General features: G+C 34.9%; 1 protein-coding gene across 1 annotated transcript; it reads right to left on the bottom strand.

Annotated features, from left to right (window-relative positions):
• Positions 1 to 13060: 13060 nt before the first annotated feature.
• On the bottom strand, positions 13061 to 14660 carry LOC122045122 (UDP-glycosyltransferase 88F3-like). Its single transcript, XM_042605193.1, has one exon. The coding sequence runs from the start codon at positions 14614 to 14616 to the stop codon at positions 13189 to 13191; it is 1428 nt and encodes a 475-aa protein (XP_042461127.1). The 5' UTR covers positions 14617 to 14660; the 3' UTR covers positions 13061 to 13188.
• Positions 14661 to 15083: the final 423 nt, after the last annotated feature.

The following is a 15083-nucleotide window of genomic DNA, read 5'->3' as shown; positions in this document are numbered from 1 at the left end:
ATCAATAATTGTCATTAATTTTCTAATCCATAAGGATAATAAATTTGTCACATCAAAAATATCTATATACCAATTACAAATGTACCCAATGTATTTAGTTTTAGAACTAGAAAAAAATTAAGTCTCATAAAGCAAAACATAACCAAACTTATAGTGCATCTTCATTCTTCAACCATCGCATCTTAAACAAAATCTAATATTCTTGTCACCTACAATAAAAATTCATATATTTGTGTAAATAAAATAACATAAAATAAAGAGATTAAAATTTAATTTAAACTAGCAAATTTTTACCAAATGATAAACCGAGAAAATTCCACAGCATCAAATATAATTGGTTTAAAAAGACACTAACATTTACCTTACTATTGTGCCACAAAACTCCAAATGCACCTAGTAGAAGTCTTCTTCATTAACTGTCAACTGTAAATATAATTGATATTGGTATAAAAAAGTGTCATAACATGATGGCATATACAATAAATAGTAATTAATTAAAAAGTTACATATCATACCAGATGGCAAGGCCAAGCTATCATTCCTCTAAGTGCATCCTCAAACCTTTGTAAAAGATCATATGGCCTAATCAAACTCTCTTCCCGTTCTAAGACAACTAGAACTTGTATTTCACACCAAGTTGGTCCCAATGTCTGTCTTCCTACTTCAGTATTTGGATACATGCTATGAACAACTCCTTTTGCCACAATTTTCATCGAATCAAATAGACTTTTTATCGAGACAGAGCATCCAACCTAACAAGGCAAAAAGAGAAGGTCATGATGAAAACAAATACGGTATACCATCAGCAACAACATTTATGCTAAATAAAATTATACGTTATTACTCAATCTAACTGAATTCTCAACTTCTCAATAATCAGCAATACACATACAAGAAATCAATAAATGACTAACTCATGATAATTATAATCTCACACAAAAAACATATATAGCTTGGAAGAAAGCAAACTAGATAAAGACTTTACCCTTAGAGATAAACTAACTGGATCAGAAAGTAATGGACTACTTGATAATGTTGTGTGTTGTATACTGTTGTAATTTGAACCAAGGTTTTGGTTTGATTGATTGCAAATATTTGATTCTAACATTGCAATGTGTTGGCCTTGCTTTCTAACTTGTTCATCCATTTTTTCTAACTTTGTCCTTTGCTCCATCACTATTCGGTTGCATGTACTACGGCTTGGAACTTCTCCCCATAAATCAGATGGGTCAACACCATCACCAAACATACGTACTCGGCCTGGTCTATCTGGTCCAATGATTTGAGCAAATATGTCATTTTGACCAACTTGATCATCCTCGTCTTCAGGAAGTTGATTTTCTAGTTCTTTCATTGCAGCCTTTACCAAAAAATCAAAAGTCATAATTTATACATAGACATGATGAAAACCAATATCTTTGAAAGTAATATAATTGTAGTTTATAATTAACTTACCAATTTTTCCGCCACAATGTTGCTTGAGGGGCTTCCATTAGCATGAGTAAATCAAGCATGGAATAATTCGACTCGTGATGGAGGGCGTCCCCTTTCTTTTCCCTAAAATTACAGTTGTTAAAAGTTTGTAGATTCTAATGCATGTCAATTATAAGATTAATATGATAAATTACCAATTTTTGTTGCACTTGAGCAAAAGATCTTCTTCCAGTTGTCTGATTCATTATCTTTTGCTTCCGAGCAATCTTATTTTTTTCACTTCGTTCCTAATATATTAAATTCAAAAATTGATACACGATACAAAAGTAAAAATGAAAATTTTCTAAATAGATAAAATATTATATACCTTTGATTTTTCTGAATTCCACTGAATAACTAATTTCACATATTGCTCTACCAAAGCTCTGTTATCTCTTTCTTCCAGAAGAACTTGCGTTGGCAACTCAGGATCATAATACTTCTTTTTAAGTTCTGACTTCCAATTTCTCCATTTTTTTGATATTGAACGTAGTGTCCAACTTTCTGTTCCAGGAGGAAGGTCATACTTTTCCTACACAGACATTTAGAAAATTTACCCAAATAATAAAAAATTATTTAATAATAAAATTATGCAATAACATTTCAATTACCTTTATAACATCTAACATTTTTTTCTTATTTTCCAGGGGCATTTTATGCCAATCTTCCACGTCAATTGGACAAAATTTACCATTTCTTGCCAAAGTACCTAAAAAATCAGCAAATTTATTTCTTCTTGATCCTATAGGGCGTCCCATACCATCACATTGGATCTTAATACGTGGCAGCGTACTAGGTCGACCCCAAATGTCTTTCATAAATGTAGAGCCTCTGGTTTTCTTCTTAGCATTAGGAGATTCACTTTCATTATCTACATATAGAAAAAAAGGAGAAATAAATGATTGAATAAATACAGTGAAATAATTTATTACATACTTTGCACAAGTTACCTTGATCAAATTCTTCATCCATAAAATCATTTTCAACAATCTTATTTGAAGCTTGTAACTCAATGTCTTTCTGATTTGAAGCTTCATCTATTTGGTTATTTGATGCACCTTGAATGTTTTGACAGTCTGCACAAGTATTGTTTGAACAAAATATAAACAAGAGTAGTTAGGTGTGATACGTTGAGAATAAATATGTAATCTAATATGACATAGATCATACAATTGCATAAATTGAATCAATTAGAGTTGCTATAAAGGTATTTGATTATATTTGAAGCTATAAAAGACTATCTATTTGTTCAACTATTGTATCCAAATACAACTTTTCACTGAAAAACTGTTTGTTTTTATTGAGTAAAGAGGACTTATGTTCCCTATTGCATACAAAATGGATAAAGGATATATGATTTATGTATTTTCAAAGTTACTTATATGATTTGGGTAATACAAGTTAAAACCACGTGATTCATTAATTTGTCGTTGTTACAATGATAACAAACATGCACTGAAAAATTTATTTGAATTCATTTCAACATGCACTGAATAAAAAATGAGTAAAAGATATTTTTATTCAACGATCTAATTTATACAAATTATTAAAAGTAGAGAATCAAAGTGAAAAATATAGTAAAATCTAGCTAAGTGAATTTTGATCTGTTGTATCATATGATGAATCACGATAAGTATCATATAATACAATAATATTGTAATTTAATTTACTAAGAGATTATACAAAATAAAATAATAGATTGCTGATGTATAAAATAAGATGCTACCTTTTTTTTTGAGTTTCGAGTTGTGTACTTGTCAATCAAAATATGTGGTTGAGTATTTGTCCCATCTTGAAGTTGAACATGAAATTTTCCAACATTTTTATTTTTAAGGGGCATTCCTATCAAAGACAAGTTATATAAGATAAATAAAGCATGAAATAACCATTATACCAAACTATATTAAAACTTAATAATTTGAAATAAAAAAAATCACAAGTTTCATATATTTTTATATCTAATACCTTGTACATCATTGTCTTTCTGAATTGAAGTTTCATCTATTTGGTTATTTGATGCACCTTGAATGTTTTGACAATCTGCACAAATATTGTTTGAACAAAATATAAACAACTTGAGTTTTAAATTATAAACAAGTGCGTTCTGACATTTTCTGCTAGTTACCACATTCTCAATTTCCCTTGCATGATAGACTTGAATAATGTATATAACATATAAAAGAAAAAGTCAAATAAGAGTTATACAAAAGAAAACAATAGATGGCTGATGTATAAAATAATATGCTACCTCTTTTTTTTGAGTTTCGAGTTGTGTAATTGTTAATCAAAATATGTGGTTGAGTATTTGTCCCATCTTGAAGTTGAACATAAGATTTTCCAACATTTTTACTTTTAAGGGACATTCCTATCAAAGACAAGTTATATAAGATAAATAAAGCATGAAATAACCATTATACTAAATTATATCAAAACTTAATATTTTGAAATAAAACATTCATAAGTTTCATATATTTTTATATCTAATACCTTGTACATCATTGTCTTTCTGATTTGAAGTTTCATCTATTTGGTTATTTGATGCACCTTGAATGTTTTGACAATCTGCACAAATATTGTTTGAACAAAATATAAACAACTTGAGTTTTAAATCATAAACAAGAGTGTTCTGACCTTTTCTGCTAGTTACCACATTCTCAATTTCCCTTGCATGATAGACTTGAATAATGTATATAACATATAAAAGAAAAGGTCAAATAAGAGTTATACAAAAGAAAACAATAAATAGCTGATGTATAAAATAATATGCTACCTCTTTTTTTTTTAAGTTTCGAGTTGTGTAATTGTCAATCAAAATCTGTTGTTGAGTATTTGTCCCATCTTGAAGTTGAACATGAGATTTTCCAACATTTTTACTTTTAAGGGGCATTCCTATCAAAGACAAGTTATATAAGATAAATAAAATATGAAATAACCATTATACCAAAGTATATTAAAACTTAATATTTTGAAATAAAAAATTCACAAGTTTCATATATTTTTATATCTAATACCTTGTACATAATTGTCCAAAAAATAAAATCATAAGGGCTTAGATCCAGAATGAATAATATCAAACTATTGTGGAGATATTTAATTTTTTTCAGTCCAGACATTTAGTTTCAGAGTCTGGATTGCCAAAAGGTATAGCTGTCGATTATACACAAGAGCTATGGTATAATCGAGTCATGTGAATAGAATATTGATCTACAAAAGAAGTGGAGGCTCCCGTGACCGGATAAAGTGGACCTTTTAGATAAAGTCCAAAAATAAAACTACGAAAGTTATGTCCAAAGTGAACAATATCATATCATTGTATAGATATCTAAATTTCTTCAATATTAATAATAGTAGTTAGTAGTGTAGCCAGGATTTTCAACTAGGATGAGCGATTTTAAAAATTTAAAACAGTAATGTAAGTCAATTTTCACAATCCAAAATCCTAAATTTCGAATTTAAGGAGCTGAAAATAAACTTGAATTCAAAAATTTCGACCATGACCCATGGTTCTAGTTGAAATAGAACGATCCCAATAGCTTATTTATGACTCAAAGTTAAAAAATTATTTATGATCTCACTTCCTTATATTATTTAGCATTTCTATATATGAGACATTCATTTGAATCTAAATAATCATCATAAGTAGCAACCTAATAAAATAAAATTTATATTTTACAACTCTCATTTAATTAATCAAACATAAAAGAAAAAAAAACTTATTCCTATGATTGTTGTTGTTGGACAAAAGGGAAAAAGCGCTGCTTATAAAGGGTTGCTAGTTGGGGGAAAAAAATGATGACAATTGCTTTTGAGAAAAATAGAGAAGAAAGATATGAAGGAGAAAGTAAAAGAAGAGAGCTTTACCTTCTTCGTTAATAACCTCGACTAGTTTTGATGAGCTCGACAATGATATAAAGTGAGTAATGCAAGACAAAACAAGGATATTCTTGCAGTGCCAATAAAATCCTAGAAAATATGAAAAAAGGAAAAAAAAAAATGTGAGGGTCAAGGGCTACTCTTGTTGCTGAAAGAGGGTAGTAGCTGATACTGCATTTTTTGCTTGTAGGAGAAGAAAACGAAGAAGAAAAAAATGCTTGTGCTTGAGAATAGGAGAGGAAACTACAGAATTATTGTCATTAGAGAAGAGAAGGAGAAGAAGGAAATGAGGAATAAAAGGAAGAAAAAATAAAAGAGAGGGTTGCAATGATTCGTAAGAGAAAAGGGAGAGAAAAAAAAATGAAAGAGAATGTTTCATCAAAAATATCTTAATTCATTTTAAATTAATCAAACTCATTTAACTTTAAACTTGATTCAGTCATAACGTGAACAAATAAACTCCAAATTAATTCCAATTTGAACAAACGTAATCTTTGGATTTAGATCAAACTTGATCCAATTTTAATTTAGTACCCTAACTTAGTGTCCTACTATTTAATTCATCCATTTATTATTATATATTTTATTTTTAAAATTCAATACTTAACATTCCAAGTTGGAAATATTTTCTCATTAAAGTGGTACTAATGAATAGCTTAGGTTGAGGGCTTTCTAAATATATGATCAATTTCAATTTCCTAACGACAAGCGATAGTGAATTGATCGGTCAAAATGATGGTGAAGACTTTCCAAATATGTAATATTAATTTTTTAAAAAATTGGGGCGAGGAAGGGGGGCAGACTCGCCCTCCCATCCACACGTGGTTACGCCGCCAATAACAATTACCGAATAACGTCTAGACATTGTGGCTAAATAGTTAATATTAAAATATTGAATCCTAAAATTTTATTTTTGAATTATATTAAAATATACTTAACCAACTTAGTCAAAATTATTTAAATTTCATCAAAATTATTTTATATTAATTAAAATTATTTTAAAACAATTATAACAACTATATAAGTATCTTTTACACTACAATAATTCTGAAAGTAAAAAAAAAACAATATTGTAGACTAAAAAAACAAGAGATGTCTTGATGATTAGCCTTTTTGATTTTTTCCAACTTCTTTAGTTACTCCTTTTTTTAATTAAATGATCCAGATTAATAAATTTAATTATTAAATATTTTAATAATAATCATTGTTTACTTTAATTATTATTAATATATTAATAAAAAAATATACTAACACTCCAATTAAGCAACTATTATTAACTAGTGTTTCACCAGTGCAATGTAGGAACGTTATTTTATATAATTAACTATTAAAAATAATAAGTTTATGCATTTGAATAAATAACTAAAATATAAACAAACTAAATTGATTATAGATAGTAGAAAATAAAAAAATGAAAATTTTGAAAACTTAAATACAATGTTTATTGTTGAATTTTTCTGACTGCTGACTACAAATTTTGTATTATAAAAGTTATCCTTGTTTGAACAGATGATGCTGAAAAAATGCTGATTGAATTTGGGGTCATGCAATCAGTAATAACCTTTAAAATAAATATTGTATTAATGTATATATATATATATATATATATATATATATATATATATATATATATATATATATATATATATATAATATGAGTAAAAATAATCGAAAATACCTATTATGAAATTCCATAATTCATCCAAATTCTCATTTACTATCATCTAGGTAACATGGACAAATATTTGAAACATGTGACAAAAGGTGATTCGTTCGTCTCCAGTACCTTCGTCAACTCATTCCTAGGTTAACACGGATGAGGTAAATCACGGGTGACTACTAGCCATTAGTGCAAATGGCTAAAACATGGGGGAGGTTATGCTCGGTCACACCGAATTTCGACCCCAAGATCTTATGTGGCAATCTCCTATATCTTAATCATCACACCGCCCCGAGGGAACACAAATATTTGAAACATGTACTTTATTCATAAAGCATTTTGCTGGATACATTTGAAGAATAATAACAACGGGTTCTTCACCTATGTTTTTTTCAAACATGTCATAATGTTATTGACAAAGTATCTCCATAAAGTACATGATAACTTATTGTTCCTAAAAATAGTCAAATATCATATTATTAAAATACAATAAATCAAAAACTAAAAATAAAATTAAACATACTTACTTTGAATCTTCTAAGACAAATTCAAAAAGCTTTGTAAGATACCACCAAATTCTCTATTTTGTTGTGTACTTTTCTTTTCTTTCATATGATTAGAGTATGCAGTAGAATAAAGTAAAAAAGAAAACAAGGGACATATTTCTTTTTTACTTGGTTTAAAGCTCAATCGACTCCTACTCTAAAACTCATGGTCGTAATCTTTGATCACTTTCGTTATATAATCCACTAAATGATGAAATAGTACAATTACAATATAATGTGCAAGTAAAATAGATATACCGATAATAATTGTATAGAAGATGAAGCGTAGGTTGTCGAAAACCTTTTGGCGTCGTAGTAGTTGCATCTTACATAAGCAGAGAATGAGCTCAGTAGAAAATTAAAAAGTAAGAGTTATTTTTGACTTAGAGCTTGAGGGCTTCTTTTATAGGTCTCGATTTGTCAATTGATAAGATATTTTGTAGACTAAACCAATTCATCGACTGATCACTCTATCTGTCGACTGATCCTCTGTTCCTTCCTTGTTTGATGCCATCTAATTCATTTAATCGTATAAATCTCGTTGTTCCGTCTGCGGATCAAGATGTTTCCATCGACTAAACCTCACCGATTTGCTCAATCCCTAAGATCATGTTGTTCCATTGACTGATAAGACTTTATCCATCGACTAAACAACTTTTCCCTTTTATGCTCTGATTCAAGTACTGTTATGATATTTCACCTTTGTTCCATCGATGGGACATCGTTTTCTGTAAAACCGTGTTAGTAAACAAAAATAATATCTACCCTACAAAATAGAGTTAGAACATAAATATATATGCACAAATAAGATAGTATGCTCACTATCCCAATCTCAAGTTAGAAATCTCCATCAATTTCTTTAGTTGAATCAATTCTTAAGGTTTATCCCTAATGGGACACGATTTCACCTTACTACCTTTAGTAGTTTATCTCAACTTACATGTCAAATATTTAATCCTTTAGATCTGTTTGGACTTTACCTGCTGAATGTTTGATCACATGATACACTAAGACTTTTCTTACAATACTAAAATAACACAATATTAATAATAGTGTCAGTAAAGCTATGCTTAGGTTTACCAAAATTCGCTAGTCTGGTCGACCACGCACGATCGACTAAAAATCATCTGATCACACATGCTTGGAGTTCACTCCTCTAAGACTTTTTACTACCTAGGGTTTCCTTCCCCTACATACCTAGGATTTCCTCCCCCCTAGGGTTCCATTGTCTAACTTCACTCACTAGCACTTTCACCACATATATTTACTCACTAGGGTGTAGCTTTACTCACTAGGACTTTCACTTTGCTTAGAATTTACTCCTCCAAGACTTCTCATTACTTAGGCTTACCTCCTCCTAGGTACCTAGGGTTATCTCCTCCTAAGGTTTTCCTCTTTACCTAGGATAACCTCCTCTTGGGGTTTTCCTCTTTATCTAGGGTTACCCCGTATGGTTTTATCTTACCAAGCATCAGGTCACCTTGACCTGCTTGGATTTACTATTCACTCGATAAACTACTCACCACTTGCAATCATTCGGTAGATTACTCACCACTTGTCGGTCATCTAGTCAATCTTGACTTGACTAGTCTTCTTAATTAACTATGTCAACCTTAACCAAGCTCCATTAAATATATTGTCAAATATTAAAATCTTGGAGATCGATTACACAACGTATACATCATTGATGGAAACATATCATCAAAAGCTTCTCATACATGATTTTTGTGATAAAATTAATCTTGTATTTGTTGTTGTTGTCTTATACTTCGCTAGATTGTTTGCAACAATGATAATTTTTTATAGCAAATATATAACCTTCTATAAGAGTTGGTTTCACTTTCTCCATGACTAGACATTTTATTATTCAATGTATACATTCACCCTACAAAAATGTAAACAAAGTAAATATTCATAAAAATGTAAAAAAATAATTAATATGCCTCTATATCATGAAAGACACATTCCACGTTAAAATCTTCATTGTTTCTATATGCAAGTAGATTGTAACAACAAACCAAACAGAGTTTCAGAGTCCACTGCATTTTCAAAAGTTAACATCTCGGATGACATTAAATAGAGGATCCATTTTTTCTACCTAAATTAATAATAATCATTTTAATATAGTAGATACTGTTAGTATCCCAAGGTAGTTTTGATGTGATCAATTAAATCAAGTTAGATCATGTTGGTATTTAACCCTTGTGTCTAAGTGTGCATGAACTTAGGAGGATAGGAAGTCAAGCAAAAGACGTAGCTAGCGATAAGGACAGCATGAAAGCGAGTTGACGAGCTCGGTGCGTCTGAGGGATAAGGTGCTACGGAAGACTATGCGGGCGAACGAGAAGGAGGCACATGACATTTCTGAGGGACGAGAAACTGAAGTAGAAGATTGCTCAAGAAGGCTGGAAGTTGGGTTCTGGTGAGCCCTATTCCGGATGGCCGAGATCACCCAAGCGAGCGGAAGATCCGGACCAATGCGAGTAGAGCCGGGGCGGAAGACTCGAACCAAGGTGAGCGGGAATGGAGCGGAAGATCGAGACAAAAAAATCAACAAAAGCTGATTTTTCGGTCCGGGGCGCCCCGAGCTAGTTCGGGCACCTGGACTCCGTGCGCTCAGAGTAGAAAATTATTTGGAATGCGAAGTGGCACGTTTCATTGTGATAGGGATAAAAGTTTATCCCCTCCCAGGAGCCCTGACCAGGGCAATAAATATAGCTCTGGTCCCAATGGTTCAGAATAACACTTGTGATTGATTTCCATTTAGTTCTGTTATATAATTTAGTGTTTTAATCGCCGTAAGAGACTTCTTCGCCTGAAAAAGACTATTTACTGAGCTTTCAATTTTCTTGAATTAACAACTTCCCCGGTTATAACCAAGTAATTCCTTCGTGCCTTTACTCTTAGTTTATTTCCTTTTTAGTCTTTTATTTATGCAAGTGTTAACTTAATTAAGCAGCAAAAGTTTAAGGAAGATTTATTTTATTTTGTAGGATAAGTTTAAGGAAGATTTATTTTATTTTGTAGGATTATTCATCCCCTCTAACAGGCTACCAAAGGTCTTACAGATATTTTTTTTTTTTGTTTGAAGAGTACAATATTATATATAGCACACAAATTTCCACCCTAATTGATATTAAATCATGTGATGGAACATAATCTTTGAATACAATTTATATTTTCATGTTTTCAGATCTATTTATAAAACATGAAGTTACAAATAAAATATTTACTTTGTTGATAGAAATTTACAAAGAAAATATTAATGATATATCAATTTACTTTGTAGTCATGGTACTGATTTCTACTAAATCAGTATCACTTGATATTGATTTCTACAAACTAGTACCAAGATTAAGTGGTGTTAGTTTATAGCCTTAGTACTGGTTTGTATAACACCATCTTATTAATTTCTACAAATTAGCATCACTTTAATTGGTAAATTAACACCAAAATCAATACCCATGATGTTGGTCTTAAAATATTAGTATAAAAATTAATATTTTAAAAATTGTGTTGATTTTTAAAGAGCATCACCCCAATGATAATTATGCATGCAGTATAGAATTACGATGAGAGAATCGTAGGATCAGAAAGAAGCTAGAGGGGGAGGAGGGGTGAATAGCGATCGTTTAAAATTCGATTTTAAAAATAGAGACGCAACGAAAAAATAAAGAGCAATGCTAACACGACCAAGTTTTTTACTTGGTTAGGAGCCTTCGACGACTCCTACTCTAGGGCCTGCACTCATCGAGTGCGTTCGTTGGGCAATCCACTAATAGTTCAAAATTGGTTACAAGTTGCAAGTACAAGAACTATATAAAAGAATTATCGACAATAAAAAATTAATTAAAGCTGAAGTCCGATTGTCGGTGGAGCGTAGCAGCGTTGCGGGAGCCTTTTTGGAGCACCGAGTAGCAGTTGTTGTGTTAAAGCTCTGGGCCGAAGGCCTTTATATAGGTCCACTTCGGGCACATGGAACCCCTTCGAACGCCTAGACCACTTGGTTCAGCCAACCAACGCGCTCCACGTCAGCTTGTGGATGAAATTTTGGGTCCGGGCGCCTAGATTGCCTGGGCTCCAGCGGTCCCGCCTAGGCCAGCTTACTCTCGCCGCCCAGATTCCTGCCGGGCGCCCGGACCCTTTTTCTTCAGCATCCTTCTCCCTATAAGAAAATGTTAGTTCAGACAATAAAAATTATATCTATCCTACAAAACAGATTTAATACAATATAGAAGATAGGGTAGTAATTAGATCCTATCTCCTCGAGACTAGAATCTATTCGAGATCTCAACTTAGATTTCCCAAATAGATCTAAGTTTAATCGACGCCTACAGTTCTTTTAACAGGGAACGCGTCTCTTTCAGTTGCTTACCTTCACATACCAACTGTAGTCTCTCAACTTACCTCTAACTCATCAGGTCTTCCCGACAGTTGTCAGATCCATAGACCTAACTGGACTTCGGCCGGTTGTCAAGTCCCGCGGACCCAATCGAATTTTCCGTCAGATATCGGACCCCGCAGACCTATTTGAATTTTGTACTAACTATCGGATCCCACGGACCTAACTAGATTTTAATATGATATCAGGTCATTTAAATTAGTCAACTCCTATATACTTGATAGAAATTTTAGACAAATAATTAATTTAACTTTAAATTATTTATCATAAATTAAAACTAGACTGTTAACGTAACCTTAAAAAAAAAATTACATAGAAATGAGACTTACGAGATTAAAAAAAATTCAGTCATATCATATGGCTGTATCAGATGCCCTCCATCGCAGTTGAGATCTCTTTGTCTATAGTTCTTAGTTTCTTGTTGATTCCTACCCATTTTTTATGTCGTTTTATTTAATAAATTCATCTTAATAAAAAAAAGTAAAAATCTAAAATACCTCCATTGTATCTATAAATTATAATTTTTAGTATTTTTTATCTTATAAATATATTTAATGAGATTTCTTTTTAAGATCAAAGCTGTGAAAAAAACTTCATTAAATACATATTAGGCAAAAAAAAAAGTTTAATTTAAAAAATAAATTCACTAAATAAAACGCCTCCCGCCTTATAAATATCTTTAATTATTATTTTTAAATAAATTCATCAAATATGATGCTATGAATGGATCAAAATTATGTGACATAACACAGATATAGACGTATGACATCTCTTATCTAATAATCATAGATCAATTTTCAAAAATTAACGAACTGAATTTACCTTATCATGTATTGGACGTCTATGTATTTATATATACTGAATTTATTTTTTTAAAATACGAAAGGATCAGAAGTATGACGTAGAAACGCCACCGCCGCCGCTCGCGCAAGAGTCAAAATTGTATATCCATTCTTTCGCTGTCTTAATTTATTGACATTTGATCCGCTCTGATAAATGTGATAATAATTTCAAGTGCGCCACGACATCGAATAGCGGCACTCACGTGGTCGCATATAAAATTATATAATGCGGTACGGTAAGTCAATTGCTTCATATTCTCCACCATGCGAAATAATTATTTTTTTATTTAGGAAAATATATTTTATTCCATTTTATAGAAGAAAAGAAACGCACACAGCTTGGTGGACTGCGGTCAACAATCACTGAACGGTCAACGCTCGTTTTTTTCCAAGTCACTCTCCGTTCTCCTTGCCGCGTTTCAGCTGCGCCACCAGCTCCTGGAGCGCCGCCCGCGATGATCCCCCTTCCCCGACCGCGACCGCTGCCCTCTCCTTCATGTCCGCCGCACGATCCCTCAGCCTCCTCCCTCCCTCAGACTCCATTAACCACCGCACCTTCGTCTCGATCTCCTCCGCAGTCACCAGCCCCGCGTACCCCTCCACCGCCGCCGCCGCCTGCATCTCCTCCACCAGGAACACCTTGTTCATCCATTGTTCCGCGTAGAGCGGCCACGCAAGCATGGGCACTCCCGCTACCACCGCCTCCAGCACCGAGTTCCACCCGCAGTGGGTCACGAACCCTCCCACCGCCGCGTGGCGGAGCACCTCCGACTGCGGCGCCCACCCCTTCACCACCAGCCCCCGCGCGCGCGTCCGCTCCAGGAAACCCTCGGGAAGCAGAGCGCCCAGGTCGGGCTCGGGCGGCGCTTCGAACCGCTTGGACGGGTCATGGCTCGGCGGGCTCCGGACCACCCACAAGAACCGGTGCCCGCTCCGGTCAAGTCCTGTCGCGATCTCCCTCAACTGCTCCGCCTCGAACAGTCCGATGCTGCCGAAACAGAGGAAGACGACGCTGGCGTTCGGGAGGGCGTCGAGCCACGCTAAGCACTCGCCTCCGCCGTCCGTCTTCCTCTCGGTGATCAAAGGGCCGATGGGGTACACCGGCGGCGTGGAGCGGCCGTCGGTGACGCAGAGACCGGCTTCGACGGCCTCGAGCGCGCGCGGCTCGAGTTCCCGGAAGGTGTTGACGAAGATGCCTTTGACATCAGGTAAGCGATCGGCGAGGTAGACGAAGCCTCTGTAGGCGTCGTCGTCGCGGTCGAGCATGGGGAGGCACATGTGGTCGGCGGGGAGCGGGGGGACGCCGGGGATGGAAAGCGGCGTGCCGGCGAGGTCGCGAAAGCTTCTGGGGGCGCAGGCGGCGTCTAGAGAGGGGAGGTGGAGGAACATGGCGAGGACGGAGGAGCCAGATGTGAAGAACAGGAAGCAAGGGAGGTGGAGGGGGACGGCGACGTCGAGAGCGAAGAGGCAGAAGAAGTCGAGGACGAGGGCACTGGGGGCAGGGGAGAGGGAGCGGAGGAAGGAGAGGAGGTTGGAGTTGGAGCGGCGGAGGAGGTCGAAGGCGACGGCCTCGTGGTGGTGGGAGGAGGGGTTGGGGGGCAGTTCGACGGCGGGGAGGCGGTGGAAGGCGATGCCGGGGTTGGCGGCGGAGGCGCGGGCGATGAAGGAGGCGGTGGAGCCAGTGTTGTAGGGTGGGTCGACGGTGACGATGGTCACGGCGAGGCCACGTTGGAGGAAGAGGCGGCCGAGCTCCACCATAGAGACCAGGTGGCCCATCCCCGGCGACGGGTACAGCACCACCATCTCCTTGCTCCTGGCCATCAATAATTCAAGATTCCCTCTTCGGATCTTTTACAATGATCAATGGATCCAAACTTTGGCCAAGTTTATAAGTGGTGGTCTTCAAAATGGGCGCAGTGGATGACTTAGACCAGACGTGCATTCTGTCTCTGGTTGGATGAATCTGGGCCCCACCGGGTGGCAACTGACATAGTTGTTTCAGCTGTTGGATGAATCTGGACTGTTGGATGGAGAAAACGGTGGTGAATCAAAATACTGCAACTGACTTGGACTCTATTGTGGTGAGATAAGTGCTTACCTAATGTTCCTGACGTATAGTCAAATATCAAAAGAGCACTGATAGTTTTCAAATGACTTCTCAAAGACGTATCTAATTTTGATTTCACTCTTTCTTTCTGCCATTCCTCTTTTCCGTAATTCCTCTCTTCTCCCTCCTTCAATATTAGTGTCATTGTAATATTGATTTTTTTCACCTTATCGTGGTTAAT

Source organism: Zingiber officinale, chromosome 2B, assembly GCF_018446385.1.
Source record: "Zingiber officinale cultivar Zhangliang chromosome 2B, Zo_v1.1, whole genome shotgun sequence".
Lineage (NCBI taxonomy): Eukaryota > Viridiplantae > Streptophyta > Magnoliopsida > Zingiberales > Zingiberaceae > Zingiber > Zingiber officinale.
The sequence above is the reverse complement of the archived record's forward strand: the minus strand, read 5'-3'. Positions and strand labels throughout refer to the sequence as shown.